Genomic DNA, 25,315 nt, shown 5'->3' on the forward strand with positions numbered 1-25,315 from the left:
TTTAAAAGCATCATCTTTACCTAAGAATACATTGATTTTTCTCTGGGCAAATTCTATGCGATACTAGTTAACATGGAATGTTTCTCTCCTGAGTTGAATTTCAATGAGGACCTCTGAATGGAGGAAATAAATGGCAGAAGCCATTCATGGCTCCCTAAATGTCATTTGTAGCTTAGCTAGATATGTAAAAGAAGAAGTCAAGAGACTCTCTAGGATGCCTGAACGCATTTGTCTGTGTCTGCAGTGCAGCGTCTCTTGGTTATGTTTTTAAAAGTTTAATGAATTTTGTGATACAGCTAAAAAGGTCAAGTCTGAAATCATATGTCATCCAACCATTTATTTATATCTATGGCCAAGAGCAGTAATGTATTTAGGTTTCGTGCTGCCTTAGGCCTGACTAATTTCGTGCACCCCCTAATTTATATATGCCCCACCCCTTCTTGTCAAGACCACACCCCTTTCTGTTTAAGACCCGCCCTGAAACTTTTGAGTGGACACTAGTTCTGAAGGCCTGGGGGATGGCAATGGATTCCCTTAAAGCAGAGGTTCCGCCAATTATTTTTTTTTAAAAAGACAGTAGCTACAAATACTGCAGCTGCTGACTTTTAAAATATGGACACTTACCTGTCCAGTGCGCCCACGATGTTGGCAGCCGAGGTCGAGCAATCCTTCGTCCCGTGGCTGCACCCGCCGCTTCACTGCCCGGTTCCCTACTGCGGAAGCGCGAATAGCGCGGCATGCCGTCACTGGTTCCCGCTCTCTCCTGGGAACAGTGCGTTTCCCAGAAGACAGCGGGGGGTGCGGGTAGGGGCGGGACTTCTGCACAAGAGTATTCCCATAAGTGAGTGTAAATACCTGTCTTAGAAGGGTATCTGCACCCCCCTCCCCCTGAAATGTGCCAAATGTGACACCAGAGGGGGGAGGGTTCTGAAAAGCGGAAGTTTCATTTTTGGGTGAAACTCTGCTTTAATTTGCATAGATTTCCTCTCACTTCCTGTTTGGCTATGGGGCAGGAAGTGAAGGGAAATCTCTGCAATGGGACAGGGATGGTAAAAAATAAACGGACAGGGGCTATACCCCTACCTTACTCTATCCAAAATTAAAACAAAAGTATCTCCTATAGTTCTACTTCAAGCATACATTTCTGATAATTTTATGGAGAGGACTAGGAAAATATAACCAAGCCAATGGTGCAGCAGAAAACATATAGCACAGTGAGGAAGGCTTGTGGTCCAGGATGATAGGAAAGTCAAAATTAGAAGCGGTGCCCCCTCCCCCCCCCCCACAGTTGTGGAATGCCGACCGACCACATACCAGAAGCAGTGAGACCGCTTTATGGGGGCTGATTTGACTCTCAGCCCAGTCTAACAGTGTATCGCAAGCCAGCAGGGACTCTTTATGTGCTGCCCCCCTGCAAAATGCTGCCCTAGGCCTGGGCCTTGTCGGCCTAGGCCAGAATACAGCGTTGGCCAAGAGTACAGTATGTGAACACCCCAAAACTGAACTCAAGAACTTCCAGTTCCTCTAATTCTGCAACATATGAAGACATTTTGTGTTAGTCAGTGTTATCTATCTATCTATCTATCTATCTATCTATCTATCTATCTATCTATCTATCTATCTATCTATCTATCTATCTATCTATCTATCTATCTATCTATCTATATATCTGTATATACCCCTGGTTGATTAGTATTATGCACAACAACACACCTAAATCTGGACTAGTACAATTTTGAAATGCACCACACCACAATGTATAGATGACATCTGTGTTCCATAGTGCACTGTAACAAATGTGCCCTGGCGTGCCATTCACAATTATCATGAATTACCATGTGGATCAGTTGTGCATGTTAAGTTGTGTTACCACAATGCAAAGATGGGAGGCTAGCCTAAAGGCTGAAGAATTTCACGAGTATTGTCTATATTATGTTTACGTTTTATATGTATGGCTTCCATTACAGCCTGTGTCTCTGTAAAGTCACTACAGCATGCACGCTGCCTCCCTGGGACTATATTCTTGCATACACACTGATGTACTACACTCTAGACATGTGCATTCGTTTTCGTCCAAATTTCAGGTATTTTCGCTATCGTTTTAACAAAACAGAAAACGTTGCGGTCGAATGTGCCTAACCTTAACTCTATTGGTCCAATATTATTCTACATAAAGAGAAAAGATTTGACATAGAGAGAAAAGATTCGACATTATAGAGACATGAAGAAGAGTCGACATAGAGAGAGAAGATTCAACATAGAGAGACATTAAGATTCGATAAAGAGACATGAAGAGTCTAACTTTTTTATTTTTTTTAAAGATTCTGTCGAATCTTCTTTTTTTTTTCTTCTTAGAACATTCGACAGACACCATAAGCCTTCAATGACAGATTCGACCTTAATTTCGATTTTCAGACGAATGCATTTTTTTTACGAAAAACAAAATAAATAAAAACGAATTTCGGGAGTAACTAAATACATTTATTTTTTGGACGAAAACGAAATTACGTGTCTACTACACTCTAGTTTGGGAGAAAACTCATGTATGCACATTAAAATATCTTGCACATTACAACATGGGGCAAGTATTCCTGGTATTGCAAATGGGGAGATAGTCTATGAGCACATCCTGAATAGAGACGAAGAGGACAGCACAAGTCCTGAGGGGATAGTAGTGCCTACCAAAGATAACTTGAATAATGGCTTCCAAAATGTATATTTTAAAACTCAAGTGTGTAATAATTCTATATATGATATTCAGATAAGGTACATAGGTTGTTTTTGCAACATACTGTATTATTGACATTGCTCTCAGCAAATTTTTCTTCTGTGTACATAAACAAGACTGTCCAGTATTCTACTCTACCTCACGTAACATATGGCAATCCACTCTTTTTTCCTATATTTCTACATAGAAAATTGGACTGTTTAACTACTTTAAAAACGTCAAAACTACATATGCACAGTCATACAAAAACAAACAGCTAATTTTAATATACTGTTCACAAAAATTAAAGCTAAACTGCAAGCATAGATAAAAGACAAAATATCAAAAATAATCCTTGACTCCTGAATCCTTGACGCCTGAATTTTTCATTTCACCCTCTGGCTGCAGTTACCATGCTCCAGGCTCTTTTGAAACCACCAGATTTCTTAATCTTAACTGTGCCTTTATCAGTTTCTCTAATGCCCATCAGAAAATACACCTACTGGGACTAATAGAGGGGTCAAATGATGCAATCTGAACTACTGTACCTCTGTATTGGCCACAGCTGTCCAGTGAGTAAATTGCCTGATAACAGTGAAAAAGTAAAAAATTGCGAGCAGACAGGATCTTTATTGCAGAAGAGACATGCTATGCCTCTTCTGCAATAAATCAAATTATTGTATCTGCTTATTTCAAGAACATACGCAGACACATGACTCAGCTCCCGACTTGCTTGTTTCATCACGCATGGACATCTCGGTTGCTGGCCATCACAGCCCATCTCCACTTTCAGTCAAAAGTATAAGAAATATCAAATTCTGGAACTAAGTTCTCCTTTCTGTATTTAATTTATCAAAAAAACCAATTACAACCTTCCTTTGATGAACTTCATCACTGCTGGCTTGCTGAATAAGGGGTACAATAAGGGGTATAATAAACACTCTATTAAATTACAGAATGGAGAGCTAAATTCTGGAGTGTGGATTATATTTTTTATACTTTTTTTCTGATTATTTGCAACTTTTTAACCTCCCTGGCGGTATGATTCCTTCTGGTTTTAGGTGCTGAAAGCGGTATAATTATTTTGCATGGAAATTTGGCGTTTTATTATGTAGGCCTGTAATTTTTAGGAATAAATCACTTAAATCTGTCCAAACAAAAGTCTTGTAATCATAAATTATAATATAATAAATAACTATAAATAATTATAACAAATAATAATGTAATTATAATAAAAATGATTCAATAATGTAATCAAGTCAAAAACACTGAAATTTGTCAGTTGCAGAAATGTCGCTGTCATTATTTTTATTGTTTGATGACGAATTTCCCCACAAATCGCTATCGCTCAATTCTGCAAGTGATTCTAATTTATTATCATTGTTTTCTAGCTGGTCTAAGTCCTGGTTCACACTGGGCTGCGGGAGTGAAGCCGTGCGAGTTCAGCTGAACTTGCACGATTTTACTCCCGCTGGCAGTCTCGATTTCGGCTGCAATTTAAGAGACATCTGTGCAGGTTTCTGCACAGATGTCAATGTAAATCGTGGCCCGAAATCGCAAAAAGTAGTACAGGAACTACTTTTTGAAATCGGTGCAGCGCCGCAGATGCGGCGTCGCACCGATTAGGACAGTGTCATTGCCACCAATTGCCGGCAAATGCCGCCAATTTGAGATGCGATTTCACATGTGAAATCGCATCTCAAATCGAAGCAAATCGTACCCAGTGTGAACCTGGGCTCAAAGCACTTTTGACGGACACTTTTTGGTTGCTATGGACAATCTACAGTTTCCAGGCAGAAAGAACAGTTTTTATTATATAAAAGTGCATGTAGGACACTGGACAGACCACTAGGGACAAGGGGGGTGTGTATTTTTTTGATACAGTACTGTATGTGTATTGTGTGTTTCACTTTTTGAATTTGGCGCTGAACTCCGTCCCTGTGCGTCGTAACGGCGCAGGGAACGGAGCTTGGCACTCGGCACTGTGAATCGAGCGAGGAGACACAGAGGAGGAGCCCTCACACACAGCGGGGACACATCGCAGGATCCAGGGACATGGTAAGTAACTTCCCCCTATATCCTGCAATGCGATCCCGCTTGAGGATACCGCTTTTGGTATGAAAAATTCACCCCGAGCCAGACTCGGGAATACCGCTAAGGAGGTTAATAGAATGTACACTTAAGCCTAGTACACAGGGGCTGAATGTCAGCTGGCATTGGCCGGTTCAATAGAAACCGGCCGACATTTGGCCCATATGTATGGCAGCCAGTCCAACAGAAGTCAACCATATGGCCAGCTACTGTCGAAACTCCATGATCGTAAGCAGTCGCCTGACTAAATTGGTCAGCTAATGGCTCAGAGGGTTGACAGGAGTATTCTGGTGGGGGGCCCTCCCCCTGTCAGAACACAATAGAACAGCAGGGGAAATCGCTGTACTAAGATCGGATTGTTAGCACAGTGACTCTGACCTGAGGTGTCACTTTTTTTTTCATTCAAACCCACTGGGTTGAAAGAAAAAAAAATAGTGGTGTGTACTAGACTTTAGCTGAGGAAGAGGGCTTATCCCTTTGGAACACTGCCCTTTGTTGTGGTGATCTGAACCTTTTCTACTAATCATCCAGGTCACAGAAGTGAGAAGAGACCCTGTTTAAGTTTTTGATACATTGCTAATGACTTTAACATTTTTGTGAGTTATGCCTTTCTTTTTCGATTATACAACATGTCTTGTGTTGCAATTTTTTATGCTATATCATTTTTTTTTTTAAAGAATATGAAATTCTCTTTAAAAACTGTTTATCTGGATTTCAGGTTTATAACTTTTACAAAAGGGAAGAAGCCTTACCAAAAGGCCCAATCATTCACACGTACATTATGAAGAAATGCTCCATACTTTATTGAAAGAAACAGAGTGGACTCTGCAGAGCTCCTGTCAATCTTACCTGTCCAGGTTTTCCATTCTCACAAAGAAATGCTTCGTAGTCTGTTGCAAACTCCGGGGCATTGTCGTTAACATCAAGAACCTTAATTGAAACGGGCACTCTGGAGATCTGACTGTGGTTTCCTAAAGTCAAAAGAAGACCAGAAGAAAAAGTTAAGCCATTTGCTCGGCGCCGGCACTGCATACATTTGAATAAAACAAGGCCTGTTTTATCCCTTTTAACTTGCTAATAGAATTGTATTAGCCGCTAAGTATCTAGAGTTAAACCGAAGGGAAAAAAAGAGCCAACATTTCACATCTTCTGCATAAATCTTCAGAGCGAGCGGCATTCATTTGGGATGGAGCTGATAAAGACCTTCGAGGAATAAATAAGACCATTTTGTAGCGATAATATTTAGGCTTTTTTTATTGACACAATTCATTATGCATCCATGATTGTTTTTTTAACGAAGTGTGTATTTTATTTGTTTTTGGCACTAAGCGCAAAATTTGGTTTGATTAGTTGTTTTGGCTTAAGATCTATTATATTAGCATAGCAAATGTCATTACGGGTTGCTATTTACAAAATATATCATTGATTCCTGACATATGCTTATTTTTATTTAAAATGCGATAATGTAATACAAAGTGAAGACTCGGCTGCCAGTTTAAAGACATTTTTCCTTCAAACAGTCCTCAAGATAGTCATATATAGAATAGCTTAGATGTATAATTCATAGGATCATGATTTTTTTTTTCATGTACACATCAGCTACCAAATATCAAGAAGCACTCTTTGTCTGCTGAATTACAGAAATTAGATTAAACATTACTTTGTTGGGTGATCATTGCTCACTGACAGTGATTACTGGTGGTTAATATTAATAGATGTGCTCAGCTTCTATAGCTTAAAGTGACACCAATCTATTTCCTTATTTTCCAATAATAGTCCATACACATCTACTATTTAATGGCCTTGTAATCTTTTTTTTTAGGAAATTGTTTCTCAGGCTTCATGTACAGAGTTCAGGAGAGGGAGGTCGAAGCTTACCTAACCGCAGCAGCTCCTAAACTTTGTTAAAAGCCTTTGTGTACATCGACACATAGACTTTTATTGAATTGAGTTCAGGAACTTTGGCAAAAAATGACAAAAGCTCCTAAACTCAAGTTTAGAAACTGCTAGTGCACATGAAGCCTGATGCCTAGTACACACTATCGGTTTTCCCGACGGTCAAAAGACTGCCGGGAAAACCGAAAGGAAAACCGGGAACCGGCTTGGTCCCTTTTCCCTTGTACACACGGCCGGTTTTCCCGACAGGAAAACTGCCAGGAGAACTTTGGTTGGGAAAACCGGTCGTGTGTATGCTCCCTCGCAGTATTTCCTATAGGAAAACTGCGGGAAAAAAACTGCCGCAATACACAGTGAGAAAAAAGAGAACTGCTAAGGAGCATACACACGTCTGGTTTTCCCGGCCAAAGGAAAACACAGCAGTTTTCCAGACGGGAAAAAAAACGATCGCGTGTACTAGGCATTACTGAGTTTTTCTGCCTCTTTGTAATATCCTCCGCGAGCTTCCAAACCTCTCCTCCCCACATCCATTTGATGGTATCAAACTATAAAGCTTTGATTTAAATTTGATTGTAGCCACACTCCCTTACTCACTCCCAAGATGCACTACATACTAAGGGATTTGTAGTGTGCATAGAGCAGTGCACATTAGTTATTACTGTTATACAGGATTTATATAGTGCCAACTTAACAAAATGAAGGCAGACATTACATTAATATTACAATTTGGTACGAGAGGAATCAGAGGGCCCTGCTTATCAATTGATACAAAGGGTAATAGCTGTGGTGGATGAGCTGATGAAGAAAGCAACATGGTATATTAGAACCAGGATAGGCTTCTTTAAAGAGAAGGGTTTTTTAGGGATCGTCTAAAGATGGATAGATTAGAGGACAGTCGGACAGATTGGGGTAGGGAGTTCCAAAGGATGGGTTAAGCTGTGGAGAAATCCTGGAGGTGAGCATGTGAGGAGGTGAAAAGGAAGCAGGAGGCCTTAGGAGGACCAAAGACAGCGGATTGGTTTGTATTTTGAGACTAGGTTAGCGATGTAGCTGGGGCAGAGTTATTGATGGCTTTGTAAATTATTGTTAGTAATTTGCATTTTATTTGTTGGGTGAGTGGAAGCCAGTGGAGGGATTTGCAGAGAGGGGTGGAGGACATTGAATGGTTGGTAGGGTGAATGAGTCTTGCATTCATTATGGACTGAAGGGGGGATAGTCTATGTAAAGGTAATACAATGAGGAGGGAGTAGCAGTAGTTGAGGTGAGAGATAACCAGGAAGTGAATTAGAAGCTTGGTGGTGTCATTAGTTGAAAAGGGGCATATTCCAAGGAAAGGTCCAAGAGTAAGAGTAAAGCCTCGTACACACGACCGGGTTTCTCGGTAAAAAACAGCAAGAAACTTGCTGTTTTTGCTTGTTGTTTTCTGTGAAGTGCTGTGGGCAAAATCCAGACTGAAGGGGATCAAGAATGTTATTCACAATGAGGTGGTCGCTCATCTGTTGTAGGAGTTCAAGGAGTTTGGAGGCAAAGGGAAGAAATTAGGGTCTAGTGAGGCCTTTTTTGGTATGGGAGTGACTAGCACATGTTTTAGAGGGTTGGGAAGATGCCAGTAGAGAGGGAGAGGTTGCAGATATAAGTTAAAGAATGTAGTATAGAGCCAGAGGATGACTGTAGTATTTGAGAAGGAATAAGGTTCAGGGGGCAGGATGTTAGGTGGGCATTAGAAAAAAGTTTAGTAACTTCCTCTATAGTAGCTAGGTTAAAAGAGGGAAGTATTATTTGTGCAGGAGGACAAGAAGTGTAAAGTGAGGGAGATATCTGTAGAGTGGAGATCTCGAGATAAACTGCCTTATTTTTGAAGTTATAGGCAATCTCCTGGGCAGTTGTGGTCATGTTCACTGCACTATGCACACTACAAATCCTATAGCCCCCAGTGCATCTTGGGAGTGAGCAAGACAGGGTGGCTACATTTCCACATAGAGTGGGACTATGGAAAAAGATTGTAGAGTCAGATCACAACAGCAAAAATAAAGGAATTTAGAGTTATGGAGGAGGCTTGAGATCAATAGAAGGGACTTTTACATACTTGAATAAAGTGATCAACCAGAATTTAGTGCCACTTTTATTATTATTGAAAGTAGTGGTCTAGCACTATCCTTTATTTAGCACAATTATAAGGTAAAAGAGAGCATTTGGGAAGATCTCTGCACTCAAGTTGTAGATTGCGGCAGTGCCAAAACATTTATCACCTGGCAATCAAGGGAAAGATGCCAATGTAACCACTCCTAGGTTTGCCATATTGTAGTCCATGGAAACTAAATCGTATGGGGGTGGTGGTGTTGGGGTAGGCTGCTCCAAAACAGCCTTAACATTTGTAACATTTGCAAACCAACAAAAATGTAACATATTTAAAAAAAATTGCTAAAGTGTAGTACAAATATCTGAACCAGTCGCAAGCTAGTTTAAATGCTCTTGCGTAGGAATTGCAAGAGGCTAATACCAAGTCAAATTCAAGTACTTACACTGCTTACATGAAATAAATACATTTACATGAATACATAAATAAATTACATAAATAAATCCAATTAATTTATGTATTTTACATCTTCCTGGAGTCCAGCTTTAAATTCATCACAAGTATATAAGATGCTCCTTGCCATTTTTAATATTTAGCCTCAGAAGCAAACAGCATGGTATCCTGGCTGAGATTAATTCCCCAAAGTCTATTTTATCAATCAAATTCATCCGCTGAATGCAATTTCCTCTGACAACCGCTACGAAAATAGAGAAGAGTGACTGGGATCATTTTTGATCTGCTCGTGATTCATTCAATGATTAGATCCAAGGTCTGCTCTTTAAATGAATAGTGTCTAGGCACAAAATATGTTAGAGACTTTCCTCTCCATAATAAAAGACACAGGATGTCAATAGTACCGGCAAAAAACATATTTCACCTTTGATTTATGGAGTGTAAACTAAGTTTGATTAATGTGCCCTCCTAATTCTGTCTATTATGCTATCAGATTTTCCCCTAGGCATTTACGGCGCTCCTCAGTCTCGCTTTATTGATAAGTTAGTTGTCTCTGAGCATTGTTTTGAACATGACACGCCAATCTTTCTACAGATCTACAAACATATACTTTTGTTAAAAACATTTTTTTTTAAATTGGTCAGTCCCCAAAATACTGTAGCTACTGCGTTCTTTTTCAAAAAAAAAATAAAGATAAAAAAAGATTTTAAAATTGGTCCAATTCTTGGGTAAGGACTTCTTAAAGAGTCAGATTCACATAGACGCCAAAGTTGAATCATCCAACATCATTTTTTTCTAGTTGTTAAATCTCTCAAATCTCTTGAATTAGTTCCCAAGACCATACACCTGCTGAGGCCATTCTATATACCTTATTTATCTTGCTATAACGCGCCCCGGCGTATAGCGCGCACCCCCGAACTTGAAGGAAAATTCCTGGAAAAAAAAAATTCTTACAGTTTGGATGCCCCTCGTCGGTGTCTTGCCCGTCGTCCATCGCATCCTGCCCGTCGTCCATTGGCGGCCTCGTCCGGTCCAGCGTCCTTCTGCGGCCATCGTGGTGTCCTCCCCGATTGATCCCCGCTTCTCACGCTGTGTTTGAACCACTGCGCCGACATATACCGAGCTCAGTACACTCGGGTATAGTCGGGCAGGCTCGGCTCCTCTCGCGTAAAGTACGTACAGGACGCACAGGACGTGACCGAGAGAGGAGCTGAGTGTACTGCGCTCGGTATATGTTGGCGCAGTGGTTCAAACACAGCGCGGAAAGCGGGTATCGGCGTATATCACGCACGCACGATTTTGCCCTGATTTTCAGGGCAAAAAGTGCGCGGTATACGCCGATAAATACGATATATACGTTGCTTTGAACCTGCCCCCCCAGTTGGCGCGCGCGCTGCTGCGGTCTCTCTCTCTCTCTCTCTATATATATATATATATATATATATATATATATATATATATATAGATGCACATTTTGGATATTTTCATTTAATCTCTATTCAGTGTCTGAAAGGCCCCAGAAACTCAATCGGAGCCGTATTCTACCAAGAAACCTGGTCGTGTGTACACTTTTGGCCGAGGAAGCCGACGAGGATCTCGTCGGGCCAAATAGAGAACATGTTCTCTATTTCCTCGTTGTTCAATGGGAAATTTCGGCTCGCCGAGATCCTCGTTGGCTTCACAAGGAACTCGACGAGCAAAACGATGTGTTTTGCCCGTCGAGTTTCTCGACGTGTGTACGGGGCCATAGGGTTCTTTCACCACATATTTGCATCTTTTATTAGGTGGCTTATTAACCAATCAACCAAGGCAATTTTTATTCGGAGTGCGGCTGTCCAGAAGAATCCGTTTTGTTTTGCTTGCATACACACTGTCAGACTAAATTCTGACCATCCAAAACGCAGTGACGTAAAACACTACGACGAGCCGAGAAAAATGAAGTTCAAAGCTTCCGAGCATGCGTCGACTTGATTCTGAGCATGCATGGATTTTTCTTCGATAGAAATCGGAATTTCCCATCGGATTTTTTTTCCTTCGAAATAATTTAAAACATGTTCCATTTTTTTACTCCGATGGAAAAAAGTCCGATGGGGCCCACACACGATCAGAATTTCCGATGAAAGAAGTCCATTGGAAAATCCGATCGTGTGTGCGCGGCATTACAGTGAATTTCCCTATCTGTTGTCTCCCCCCGTTTGTAAGTAGGAGTCATTTGTAAGTCAGATGTTTGTAACCCAGGGACCGCTGTACAGAGTTCCTCCTCTAAAATAAATCTTGTATTGCAATAAGCCGGCTTAAACTCTTGACACCGACTGTTTCAATAGCCGGTAGCTAGCCACTAGAGAACAAAAAACAAAGTAACTAGCAACCAGAGTATTCCAAGGTCATGAGTTCTCGTTCATGATAACATCCACCAATCATGGAGACCTTCATAGGTCAATAAAACCATCCCCAGGCTTCTGTTATTGCAACTATTTTTATTAATTATATGCTTATCTGAAAGCAACACCTATGATAACTTCTCAGCTGTGATATTGTGCATTTTATCATGGTTGTATTACTGCTCTGGCATCAAAATGATGAACTTGGCAAGGCTGACTTTCATATAATGCAAAAAATAAAGATGCTATTGGAATAATATTATGGCTTAAACAAATGTCTTACAGCACAATGGCTTGTGCTGTAGGACGCATACGATCTAATATGAATCATTTTGACTGCTCTGTTAAGGGCTGCACAATTCAGCTGGTTGTTACAATTTCAGTGACTGTTTAACCTTCGAAAAGACAAAAGATGAGTCAAAACTTTCGTAGAGCAAGGAAATTTTAAGTCCATGAAAGATTATGTTGAGCATTCAAATAAAGGCTTTCGTGTGGTGAAAATGGCTTTATAGAATTGTTATGGATTACTGTACTGCCCGGACAAGGGGTCTTATTTCTCAATAAAAGATAAATACAGTTTGACATCTGCTTATGGTAGGTCCATAATAATCCAGTCCATCAGAGTCAAGTGCAGTTCCAGGCTTATTCCCAGCCTTTAAAAAGAGCTTGTCATCAACCTAAATAATTATAAGTAAAGGCCCATAAAAAAACAAGTACCGAATATACTTGAGTATTAGCCGACGTTTTCAGCAAATTTTTTATGTTGAAAAAGCCCCCCTCGGCTTATACTCGAGTGAGGGTCTCCCGCTGTGTCATGCAGTCTTAACTGTTCATCGGCTGTCCACTGTAACAAAGCCCCACCTCCTCCTCGTCTGTGATAGACGGAACACTGAACACTGATAACAATGCTGGGAAACTGAATCAGTGTTCCGTCTATCACGGACGAAGAGGAAGCGGGGCTTTCTTACAGTGGACGGCTGCTGACTGCAGTTCATTGACACAGTGGGAGATCAAAGGTACATGAGGCTGCAAATGGGAAAAGTGAGGCTGCAGATGGGCACAGTGAGGCTGCAAATGGGCACAGCTGCAGATGGGCACAGTGGGGCTAAAAATGGGTGCATCAAGGCTGCAGATGGGCACATTGAGGCTGCATATGGGCACAGTGAGGCTGCAAAAGGGCACAGTGAGGCTACAGATGGGCACAGTGAGGCTACAGATGGGCACAGTGAGGCTGAGATGGGCATCGTTGACCCTTTTTCTCACTTACCGTAGCTGCTTCATTTCTCACTCTAGACTTATACTCGAGTCAATAAGTTTACCCAGTTTTTGTGGTAAAATTAGGTGCCTCGGCTTATATTCGGTTGGCTTATACTCGAGTATATACAGTAATACCCATGATTAAGTCACGTGAAGAGTGACGATAATCATGGGGGAGGAGCCTACAGTGACGGACCATCGGATGTCTATCCCGAGTGAGGAGTCCACTTAAACTGAGCGGCAACATACCCTGTCTATAATATAAGCGAGGATACATGAGTGCACTAAGCCTTTATCTACATCTATATGGTACAATATTGCGCTATGTTTCCTTTCCTCCTCTTTTGCATGTGACTGAATGAAACTGGAAACATCTCATCGCTGCTGGAGGTTGTTGTTACCTGATCATATTGAAGTGAGAGCTTGGCAATTAGGGAAGGATCACTGCAGACTGACTGATTCAATCATCGGGACTTTTTCATGATCTACTCACATATATTAAGAGTTTCTTCACCAGGTTTTTTTGCTTGATTGTATATGTACGATTCACATTGCACATGAGTTAATACGAGCGCATCAGTATTTATTAATTTATCATTTGGTTTAGTTCACCGTTTTTTGATTGCTGCTGTATTATTTAATTATTTTTTGTGTGGTTTCTTTGAAATTATTTGTTAGTAGCGCTGTAGTCCTTTTCACTATACAGTATTTTAAACATTTACCTACCACCTATAATATTTTTTGTTCACTTGCAAAGCACTTTTGAACTTGCTAGAACATTTGACTTTTCCAGAAGTAACATTTGCGTGACACATTCTCCTTGAATGCCATAGGCCTTACCCCTTTTAATGACTTCAATTATGTGCTGCTCCAGCTCCTCCACCCCCCAACTCTGTACATAACCTTTTATGTAGCTTCCAGTGGGGAATAAATGGGGATGCCATCGAGCAGCCCTTCTCAACCAGTGTTGTGTGGATATCTAAGGTTCCACCAGAGGTTGCTCGGGATTCCTTGAACAGTGGCTCCCACCTACAATGACCACCAAATTAAGGTAATTTAACACTGACAATTAATGTAAAGGGTTATTCTCCACTGACAGCAAATGTGAGGGGTCACTTCTTCACTGAATGCAAGTATATCTCTCTACTGACCACCATATAGGGTAACACTATTCAGTTGGGGTTGCTTTTCTAAAACTAGAGTGCGAAATCTGGTGCGAAATGGAAGCTGCAGATTTTTCACTCTCCGGTTTTAGTAAATCAACCTCTACGTGTCTTTTATGGCCATCATCATTATTATTTTTCATTTTAAGATTAGAATTATATTATATAGCAGGATAATGATGTAAAATTATCCAGTCTATTTCTTTCTATCTACAACTTACTAATCATGTTCATGTACCGTGAGTTGTAGATATAATAATTTGTTAGCAAGAGTGATATATAAAGATTATTAAAAGGGTTCCTCTAGAGTAAAAAGGTTGCGACAGGCTGCTATAGAATGTCACTCGAGTGAAAACTCTGAGCTTGATGGGGCTGATTACATTATATCCAAGATGGTGGCATCCAGCAGCAGTCAAAAGCCTTTTGGATGCTTATCCAAGGGAAACGTTTACAGGTAAATAATGAGCATAAAATACATTACATGCACACATATAGCTAGATTCAGAAAGACTTAGGCTGGCGTATCAGTAGATACACCCGCCTAAGTCTGAATCTGCGCCGACGCTAATTTAAGAGTATTCTGGTAACCAGATACGCTTAAATTAGGCTCAGATACGAGCGGCGTAAGTGTCTTACACCGTCGTATCCTAAAGTGTAATTTTTAGGCTGACCGCTAGGTGGCGCTTCCATTGCGGTCGGCGTAGAATATGTAAATCACTAGATACGCCTATTCACGAACGTACGCCCGGCCGACGCAGTACAGATGCGCCGTTTACGTAACGCATTATCAGGCCTAAAGCTATTCCATCAAATAGCTGGAATAGTAATGTTAAGTATGGCCGTCGTTCCCGCATCGAAATTCGAAAATTTTACGTCGTTTGCGTAAGTCGTCCGTGAATAGGGATTTACGTCATTTACGTCCACGTCGAAACCAATAGGACCGTGAGGCGTACTTTGCCGCAATGCACACTGGGATATGTAGGCGGACGGCGCATGCGCCGTTCCAAAAAAACGTCAATCACATCAGGCCAACCCAAATTAACATAAAACACGCCCCCTCAGCCTATTTTGAATTAGGCGCACTTGCGCCCGCCGCATTTACGCTACGCCACCGTAACTTAGCAGGCAAGTACTTTGTGAATCATGTACTTGCCTCGCTAACTTACGGCGGCGTAGTGTAAACACGATACACTACGCCGCCGCAAAGTTAGGGCGGGCTTTCTGAATCCATCTAATAATCTTGGGTAAGATAATTTTTTTAATAAATGGTCCCTTTAACAACATCCATATTATTTCTCAATATGGCTGAGAAAATATCTGCCTTAACCACTTGACCTGCGGAAGATTTTCACCCTTCATGACCAGGCCATTTTTTGTGATACGGCACTGTGATAATTTAAATGACAATTGCCCGGTCATGCAACACTGTACCTAAATACAATTTGTGTCCTTTTTTTCCTAGAAACAGAGCTTTCTTTTGATGGAATTTGGCTTTATAAATGCAATTATTGCTGCAGCAGCGTACAGAGTACAGATGTGCCACTTTACAGGTAGACTAAGGGGACCCCTCATGCACTATATTGAAAGGAATTTTTCATTTTTATGTTTTTACTTTAATCACTTCAGCCCAGAAGAATTTACCCCCTTAATGAACAGGCCATTTACCCCCTTAATGAACAGGCCATTTTTTGCAATACGAAACTGACAATTGCGCAGTCGTGCGATTCTGTACCCCAAAAAAATGTATGTCCTTTTTTCCCCACAAATCAAGCTTTCTTTTGGTGGTATTTGATCACCTTTGCATTTTTTTTTTGCGCTATAAACAAAAAAAGGCTGTCAATATTTTTTAATTTCTGCTATAAAACACACCCCCCCAAAAATGTAAAAAATCTAATTTCTTAATCAATTTAGGCCAATATGTATTCTGCTACATATATTTTGTAAAAAAAAATCCCAATAAGCATATATTGATTGGTTGGCGTGAAAGTTATAGCTTCTACATACATTTTTTTTTTACTAGTAATGGCATCAATAAGCAACTTATAGCAGCATGGCAATATTGCCGCAGACAAATCTGACACTGGTTTCTGTGAAAGTAGGGTCTACAAACTATGATATATACACTGGAATTTATACTAGTAATATCAGCAATCAGTGACTAATGACTAGTAATGTCGGCAAGCGGGACTGTGATAATATAGCTGTCAGTCTGACACTTTTTACACTTTTTGGGGACCAGTGACACTAATAAAGTAATCAATGCTAAAAAATATGCATTGTCACTGTACTTGGAAGGGTCCTTGAAGGCGGTTAAAATTAGAGGTGATCAAAGGGTTAACTATGCGCCTAGGTTGTGCTTACTCACTGTGTGGGAGGTGCTTTGACTAGGGGAAGGCATTGATCCTGGTTCCATGCTTTGCAGGAATACAGGATCAATACCTTCCCTTCTGACAGAACGGCAATTTGCCTTGTATACATAGGCAGATTGCCGTTCTGCCTGTGTGCTGTCTACTTGGTGGGTACTGGTGGATAACGTGTCTGCAGTACCTACCGCTCGGCTCCTGCTGTGTGTGATCACAATGGGAGTGGGTCGACGGCATCGCGCATGCATGTGCCCCAGACCCAGAAGATCAGATCACGTACTAGGTTATGTGATCTGGCACAGAGCGAACGCCCTGCCACAGTATTTGTACGGTGTTTCTACAAGTGGTTAAAGTATAACTAAAGGCAAAATGTTCTTTCTTTTTTTGTTTTAGTAGAGAGGGATTTTAAACACCTGTTATGTTTTTATTGCTGTATGTGCCCCCTTTAGGGAGATTGAGGCTCTCTAATTATAAAATTAGAGAGTGAAAATGAAAGAAAACCCAAATGTTTGGTTGTCACCATAAAAAAAGAGGGATAATCTTTCTATGGGGACACTAGTTTTAGTGATCCTGGTAATTGCTTTGAAGGCATTTCCTCTCACTTACTGTGTTGGCTATGGGACCGAAAGTGAAGGGAAATCTCTTCAATGGGACACAGATGCCAAACCGACCACAACTAGCCCTCCCTTACTCTATTCATAATTTAAAAAGTTTTGCCTTTAGTGCAACTTTAGAGTGTAACTATGGGCCAATTTAAAACAGACACATACAATATAGTCTTCCTCTAGAACAGCAGTATTGTTTTTCTGAGTCCCCTTGTAACACAGATTTATTATCTGTTGATCCTACCAGTAGACTCATTATTTTTCCACATCAGTTCCCTGAAAGAAGGAAAACTGCAATAAAGTTTGCTAAAACATTTGTAATAAATATAGATCACCTAAAGGGGATTGCCTTTTCCTAACATTCGCTTCAAATTACACTAAATTGGCCGTGTATGTTTGTCTTTGTCAGCATGGCAGCGGGAGCTGTATTTACTGCAGGCTTTATGTCAGGCAAGGCACATCGGCAGCATTACATTCACTAAACACGCTATTTTAATGCATGAAACATCGGCCATAAGCTCTTATTTATGTTGATCCAGTCTTGCAATCAGGGAACCCCTCCATGGCCAGTATGACCAAGTCCCCGATCTACAGCACAGTAAAGCAGCGGGGCTTAGTCACAGACACACCTCTATCTTTCTGACTTGGCAACGGGACTGCGACAGCATGTAAACCCTGTCGCGCCTAAAGCATCGTACACACGCTCGGTTTTCTCGGCAAGAACCAGCAAGAAAACTGCTGGCAGAGCTTTCTTGCCGAGTAAACCGAGCGTGTGTACGAGGCTTTCAGGTTTCTCGTCAAGAAAACTGCCCAAAATCTCAATGAGAAAAATAGAGAACCTGCTCTCTATTTTTCTCGTTGGGATTCTCGGCAGTGTGAAACCCGTGAGTGTGTATACTTATGCCTTGTACATACGACCGAGAAACTCGACGGGCGAAACACATAGATTTTCCTCGTCGAGTTCCTTGTTAGGCTTGTCGAGGAAATAGAGAACTTGCTTTCTTTTTGGCTCGACGAGGTTCTCGACAGTTTCCTCAATGAAAATGTACACATGAAAAAATATCTCCCAGCAAGGTTCTTGCTGGTTTTTGCCGAGAAACTCGGTCGTGTGTACGAGGCCTTACCTGTCGCCGTGAAAACCCGCGCATGCTCGAAATGACTTTGATGCATGCGCGGTAGCTTCCTAGGCATAGGTAGGGTGTAGCATGATGGTGGCGACGGCATTGAATGTGACGAGTGCATGCTCGTCGTAGTCGATGACGTCACCGCTCTCCCTCCATTCAAAAGAATGGCGGTTCTTTTGAATGGAGTGTCTGTACACTCGGCCAGCAAGAGATTCTTGCCAAGAATCTCGTCAGGAAAAACGTTTTTTTCCTGACGAGATTCTGGCCCGTGTGTACAGGGCTTTAGGGTAAAATAAATCTTAAAGCCTGAGCACACTTTTGCAACTTTGACATGTGTTAATAAAACTGTACATGTTATCACTACTATTTTGTGCATTCGGGGTGCATTATACCTTGTTTTTTTTAAGGACAGATTGGGCTTTAATTTGGTTGCAAAAGGTAATAAATACCTCTTGATTTTTTTATTATCTGAAGAAAATGGGCCCAAAATTGTTAAAAAAAAGTTTTTTTAAATGTACAGTAAAACCTTGGTTTGAGAGCGTTTTACAAGACAAGCAAAATGTTTTTATAAATATTGACTTGATATACAAGCGATGTCTTGATATACATATATAAGTAGCGTCATGTCACAACTGAGTATAAAACAGAAGAGAGGCATCCTCCACACCACCATCAATGTCATCCCTTCCACGCTGTGCTTCCTCGCTTTCAGATCTCTCTACTGCAGGGAATTCTTCCTGGTCACGATTGCAGACTGACAGCGGTGAGAGCTGGCGATGCAGAGGGCGGTCTATGTGGACAGCTTTACCCCCGAATGTCTGCATACTTAGATGTGCCTCTTTTAATCATAAACCATGTGAGTTGCTAAATGTTGTACCTTCATTTACCGCTTGCCGACCGCCGCACGTAGATGTACATCGACAGAATGGCACGGGCAGGCAGATTGACGTATAGGTACGTCCCTTTAAATTTGCCGCCCAGCTGGCACACCCGCCGCATGCCTCGTGAGCGTGTTCACAGGTTCTGGGAGCTTGATGTTCCTGGGTGGTCCGCGATTGTGCTCAGCAAAGGCAGAACAGGGGGATGCCTTTGTAAACAAGGCATTCCCCCTATGTTGCCTAGTGACACTGTCACTGATGGCTGTTCCCCGTGATCGATCATCAGTGATGTGTCACGTGTAACCACGCACCCTAACAGTAAGAGTTACTCCCTAGGGAACACTTAACCCCTTCAGCGTCACCTAGCACTGATCACTCTAAAAATCACAATGGTCCCAAAAATGTGTCAAAAGAGTTCGATGTGTCTGCCATAATGTCGCAGTCACGATAAAAATTGCAGATCACCTCCATTACCAGTAAAAAAAAATATTAATAAAAATGCCATAAAACTATCTCCTATTTTGTAGAGGTTATAACTTTTGCGCAAACCGATCAATAAATGTTAATTTTTTGTTTTTTTTTACCAAAAAAATTTAGAAGAATACATATCGGCCTAAACTGAAAAAAAAAATGTATAGCTTTTTTGGGGATATTTATTATAGCAAAAAGTTAAAAATATTGAATTTCTTTCAAAATTGTCGCTCTATTTTTGTTTATAACGCAAACAAATTAAATCGCAGGGGTGATCAAATACCACCAAAAGAAAACTCTATTTGTGGGAAAAAGGGACGTCAATTTTGTTTGGGAGCCACGTCGCACGACCGTGTCGACTCTCCCTCCTGATTGGTTGAGACACAGTAGCGGCGCCATTGACTCCCGCTGCTGTCAATCAAAGTCAGTTTACCAATCAGGAGACAATTGGGGGAGGGCCAAACCATGGCTTCATGTCGGAATGGACATAGGGAACTGCGGCTCGGGTGCCCCCACAGCAGGCTGCTCTGTGCCAAACCATTACAAAGAGCAAGTATAATTTAGGATGGAAAAGGACCTAAGGATCCTAGTAGATGGTAAGCTCAGCAATGGCATGCAATGCCAAGCTGCTGCTAACAAAGCAAACAGAATATTGGCATGCATTAAAAAGGGGATTAACTCCAGAGATAAAATGATAATGCTCTACAAGACTCTGGTCCGGCGGCACATGGAGTATGCTGTCCAGTTCTGGGCACCAGTCCTCAGGGAGGATGTACTAGAAATGGAGTGAGTAAAAAGAAGGGCAACACAGCTAATAAAGGGTCTGGAGGATGTTAGTTATAATGAAAGGTTGCGAGCACTGAACGTATTCTCTCTGGAGAAGAGACGCTTGAGAGGGGATATGATTTCAATTTACAAATACCGTACTGGTGACCCCACAATAGGGATAAAACCTTTTTCGGAAGGGAGTTTAATAAGACACGTGGCCACTCATAAAAATTTGAAGAAAAGAAGTTTAACCTTAAACTGCGTATAGGGGTTCTTTACTGTAAAGTGGCAATGATGTGGAATTCCCTTCCACAGGCGGTGGTCTCAGCAGGAAGCATCAATGGTTTAAAAAAACTATTAGATAAGCACCTGAACGATCGCAACATACACGGATATACAGTGTAATACTGACATATAATCACACACATAGGTTGTGACTATGTTGGACTGTTAATTTTGTCTACTAAAATGATTAAACATTTTAGTCGACTAAATGAATACTGTTTTAGTCTACTAAAATACGACTAAAACTAAAACAATTGAGATGACTAAAATATGACTGAAACTAAAATGGCATTTTAGTCAAAAGACTAAAATGGGATTAAACTAAAATGCAATTTTAGTCAAAAGACTATGACTAAAACAAAATTGAAATTTGACTTCAAAATCTGTAGTGCATGTTTATACCTCAATACCATAAATAATAACATATTAGATTTTTCACCCCAGCAGTATATAATGAGTTTGGAAATTGTAGAGAAAAGTTACAATTTAATTACACCCATTCGATTTCAGATGACTAAAATTAGTTTTAGTCGACTAAAATGTACTTGAGATTTAGTTGACTAAATACGACTAAAACTAAAACAATTGCAGAAGACTAAAATGAGACTAACTAAAATGGCATTTTAGTCCTAAGACTAATGCCGCGTACACATGACCGTTTTTTGGGTTGTAAAAAATTACGTTTTTTTTATGTCATTAAAAACTATGGTGTGTGGGCTCCAGAGCATTTTTCAAAATGTAAAAAATGTCCATTAAAAACTTCGAACATGCTCTAATTTTTCACAACTTTTTTAACGTTGTCTTTTTTAACGTCGTAAAAAAATGATCGTGTGTGGGCTTAAACGAAGTGAAAAAAACGTGCATGCTCAGAAGCAAGTTATGAGACAGGAGCGCTCATTCTGGTAAAACTACCATTCATAATGGAGTAAGCACATTCATCATGTAACAGACAGAAAAGTGCGAATCGTCTATCACCAAACTTTTACTAACACAAAATCAGCAAAAGCAGCCCCAAGGGTGGCGCCATCCGAATGGAACTTCCCCTTTATAGTGCCGTCGTACGTGTTGTACGTCACCGCGCTTTGCTAGAGCATTTTTTTTTCATGATCGTGTGTAGGCAAGGCCGTTTTAATGATCAGGTTGAAAAAAACGTTGTTTTTTCTAGACCATTAAAAACTTCATTTATTACATCCCGAAAAACGGTCGTGTGTACGCGACATCAGACTAAAACTAAATCAAAATTTGCTGCCAAAATTATCACTGGTTGGACTTGAAGGACTTGTGTCTTTTTTCAACCTCACCTACTATGTAACCATGTTTGTTATTGTTAACCTCCTTGGCGGTATCCCCGAGCGTGACTCGGGGTGGTTTTCCCATGCCAGGATATAATTTTTATTATAATTATATTATTATTTGTTATAATTATTTATAATTATGTATTATATTATAATTTATAATTTAGTTTTTTTAAAAATGTCATACACGGGATGCCTACTAGACTCTTGTTTGGTCAGATTTAAATGAGTTATTCCTAAGAATTGCAGGCCTACAGTATAAAACGCCAAATTTCCTTGCAAATAATTGTACCGCTTTTGGTACGTAATTCCAGACAGAATCATATCGCCAGGGAGGTTAAAGAAAAAAAACTTTAATATCACTTTAATGTTTTATAATTAATCAATCAGTGTATTAAAGGGTCACTAAAGGAAAAAATTTTTTTTGCTGAAATGACTGTTTACAGGGCATAGAGACATAATAGTTAACTGATTCCTTTTAAAAATGATTAAAAATAGATAAAAAAACAATCATATAATGTGCCTGCAGTGTAGTTTCGTTTTTGCTGTTGTTTCCTGGTTCTCTGATGTACAGAGAGCCACTAGAGGGCAGTCAGCCAATAGAGAGCAGTGATACTTTGTCTAAAACTCCTCAGCACCAATCCAGTTTCGTTTTACTCACACCTCCTTGATTAGTGACCACCGTGAGAAATCTCCCAGCACTGTGGTCATCAGGAAACAGGCAGCCAGGAAGTGTCCAGAACAGAGAGGATTTACAGCAACATGAAAGCAAAAACGAACAATGAGGACATGAAACCAGGACTGCAGCAAGGTAAAGGAAGCTATTTAGCTAAAAAAAAAAATTCCTTTAGTGACCCTTTAAATTATATTTTTGTTAATGTAATTATACATTCATATTTTCCTGTTTATTTAAAAACTGTAAAAAAAAAAAAAAAAACGCATACAGTTTTTAATCTAGACAGAATTTAATTGGGTACTTTGTGGAATAAACTCATTAATATACTATATATAAATATATATATCATGAAATCAAAGCCAGCCTTTCACAGCACTATCAATCTGCTTCTTATCCATACATTTGTGCGCAGTCAATATGTGCAGTAGTTATTAAGTGTTTTTTGAGGATGTGGAAACGTATTTAACTCTATACTCGCCAGGACAGCGCTTGCCTAAACCCTCCAGCGACAAATGGATTGCCTCCAGTCTAGATCTTTTCAGATGAGTCAGTGGAGCGTGGAAGGCTGCAGCCCTCTTCCCTACTATGGGCAAGTTGATGAGTCCCTAAGAAGGATCAGGCTGAAGGTTTATTATAAATGACTACAATCCTCTGGTTTTGAATGCATTCGCTTTATGTGTCAGCAGTGCAGTCAGGCAGCAAATAGCTCTTCAGATTGAAAGTACAGAAAGTTGATGTGTTACTTAGTGTATTCTCAGAGACTGCTGGCTTTCCAACGTGAAGAGGCTGTGGTCTGGAAGCTTGTCGTACCTATCAATTTTGAACCATGTCTCAAGGGCAAATTGATCGTCCAGATAGAAGAACAGAGTGAACAGCATGTAAAGCCTTATATAACACATTAACTATGTGTGCAGTGAAAGATGCAGACGATGCCTTTACCATTTATAATTGCATTGTACTGACAAATATGTTTGGTGCTTTGCCATGTCTCCCTTTTTTGTTTTTTGCTTGTAGAGTCTGGTAGAAAAATTTATAATCTGTATCATTTCAGCCTACTATAGCAGGAAAGGCCTGAATAAACGATAAGCATACTTGTATACAATTCCTTTGGGCAGAAATGAGCCTTTAAATTTATATATAGCAATACAACTGTTTTTTTTTGGTATATTGATTTATTTATATTATATTATTATATATCATACAGTTGCTATGGCTGCTGCTTGTGTATATTTATAATTTTAGTCGTTGTGTATTTATACCCGGTGTGGTTAGCGCATCAGTAACTCCCATTACAAAATATTATTATATATCATACAGTTTATTATTTAATATAGTTTATTTATTTCTTGCTTTTATTTATGGCCAAGAAATTATGCAGCACTTTTCATAGAACCATTCAATTCCTTAACCCCCTGGCGGTATTCCCGAGTCTGGCTCAGGGTGGAATTTCAAAAGCGGTAAACCCGAGCCAGACTCGGGATCACCTCGCAGCATCCACAGGCAGGGTTTACTTATCTTGTCCCTGGATCCTGCGATGCCTCCCCGCTGTGTGATCGAGCAGTGTCCTTGCTCGATTCACACAGTGCCTGTGTGCCGCCAAACTTTGTTCCCTGCTACGTTACGACGCACGGGCGCGGAGAACAGCGCTAAATTCAAAAAAGTAAATAAACACAATACATACAGTATACTGTAATTTTATAGATTACAGTACTGTATGTAATAAATACACACCCCCCTTGTCCCTAGTGGTCTGCCCAGTGTCCTGCATGCACTTTTATTTAATAAATACTGTTCTTTCTGCCTGGAAAAGGTAGATTGTCCATAGCAACCAAAAAGTGTCCCTTTATGTCAAAAGTGGTTTTAGACCAGCTAGAAAACAGCCATAATAAATTATAATCACTTGCAGAATTAAGCGATAGCGATTTGTGGGGAAATTCGTCATAAAAAAGTAAAAGTAATGACAGCGACAATTCTGCAACTGAGCAAATGTCAGTGTTTTTGATTTGATTACATTATTGAATATTTTTTATTATAATTATATTATTATTTGTTATAATTATTTATAGTTATTTATTATATTATAATTTATGATTTTGTTTTTCAAACTTTATCATACCCGAGATGTCTACTAGACTCTTGTTTGGACAGATTTAAGTGAATTATTCTTAAGAATTACAGGCCTACAATGTAAAACGCCAACTCCTTGCAAAATAATGGTACCGCTTTCAGCACCTAAAATCTGAAATATTCATACCGCTAGGGAGGTTAAAAGATAGGATATGTACAGTACTGCACAGGTGCATCTCTTAAAATTAAAATATTATCAAAAAGTTAATTTATTCCAGTAATTCAATTAAAAAATTTCAAGCATTTCTTTTTCTTTTTATTTCAATGATTGTGGCTTACCGCTAGTGAAAACCCACATTCTATCTCAGAAAATTAGAATATTACAAAAAATAAAATAAGTATTTTTAACTTCCTTATCGGTAATCCCGAGTGTGGCTCGGGGTGAATTTTCAGTAGCAAAAGTGATAATCCCGAGCCACACTCGGGATCGCATTGCAGGATCCATGTACAGCTCTTACTTACCTTGTCCCCAGGATCCTGTGATGTCTCCCCGCTGTGTGTCCCAGCAGTGTCCTCCATTCGATTCACAGTCTCGAGCTCCGTTCCCTGCGAGCGTTGCAATGCAAGGGGATGAAGGTCGGCGCCAAATTCAAAAAGTGAAAAACACAGTATGGGTACAGTACACTGTAATCTTACAGATTACAGTACTGTATTAAATAATTACACACACCCTTTTGTCCCTAGTGGTCTGTCCAGTG

The 25,315-nt window shown here is 40.2% G+C and overlaps 1 protein-coding gene across 2 annotated transcripts in view; it reads right to left on the reverse strand.

The window, feature by feature from the left end:
• CDH8 (cadherin 8) overlaps nucleotides 1-25,315 on the reverse strand; it is a 507,519-nt gene that overhangs the window by 54,845 nt on the left and 427,359 nt on the right. For both annotated transcript variants that reach the window (XM_040329195.1, XM_040329196.1), the window contains exon 9: nucleotides 5,648-5,769. In XM_040329195.1, coding sequence (XP_040185129.1) covers nucleotides 5,648-5,769 — 122 coding nt within the window. The remainder of the gene's footprint in view (nucleotides 1-5,647; nucleotides 5,770-25,315) is intronic.

The sequence above is a fragment of the Rana temporaria genome, chromosome 11 (assembly GCF_905171775.1).
Source record: "Rana temporaria chromosome 11, aRanTem1.1, whole genome shotgun sequence".
Classification (NCBI taxonomy): domain Eukaryota; kingdom Metazoa; phylum Chordata; class Amphibia; order Anura; family Ranidae; genus Rana; species Rana temporaria.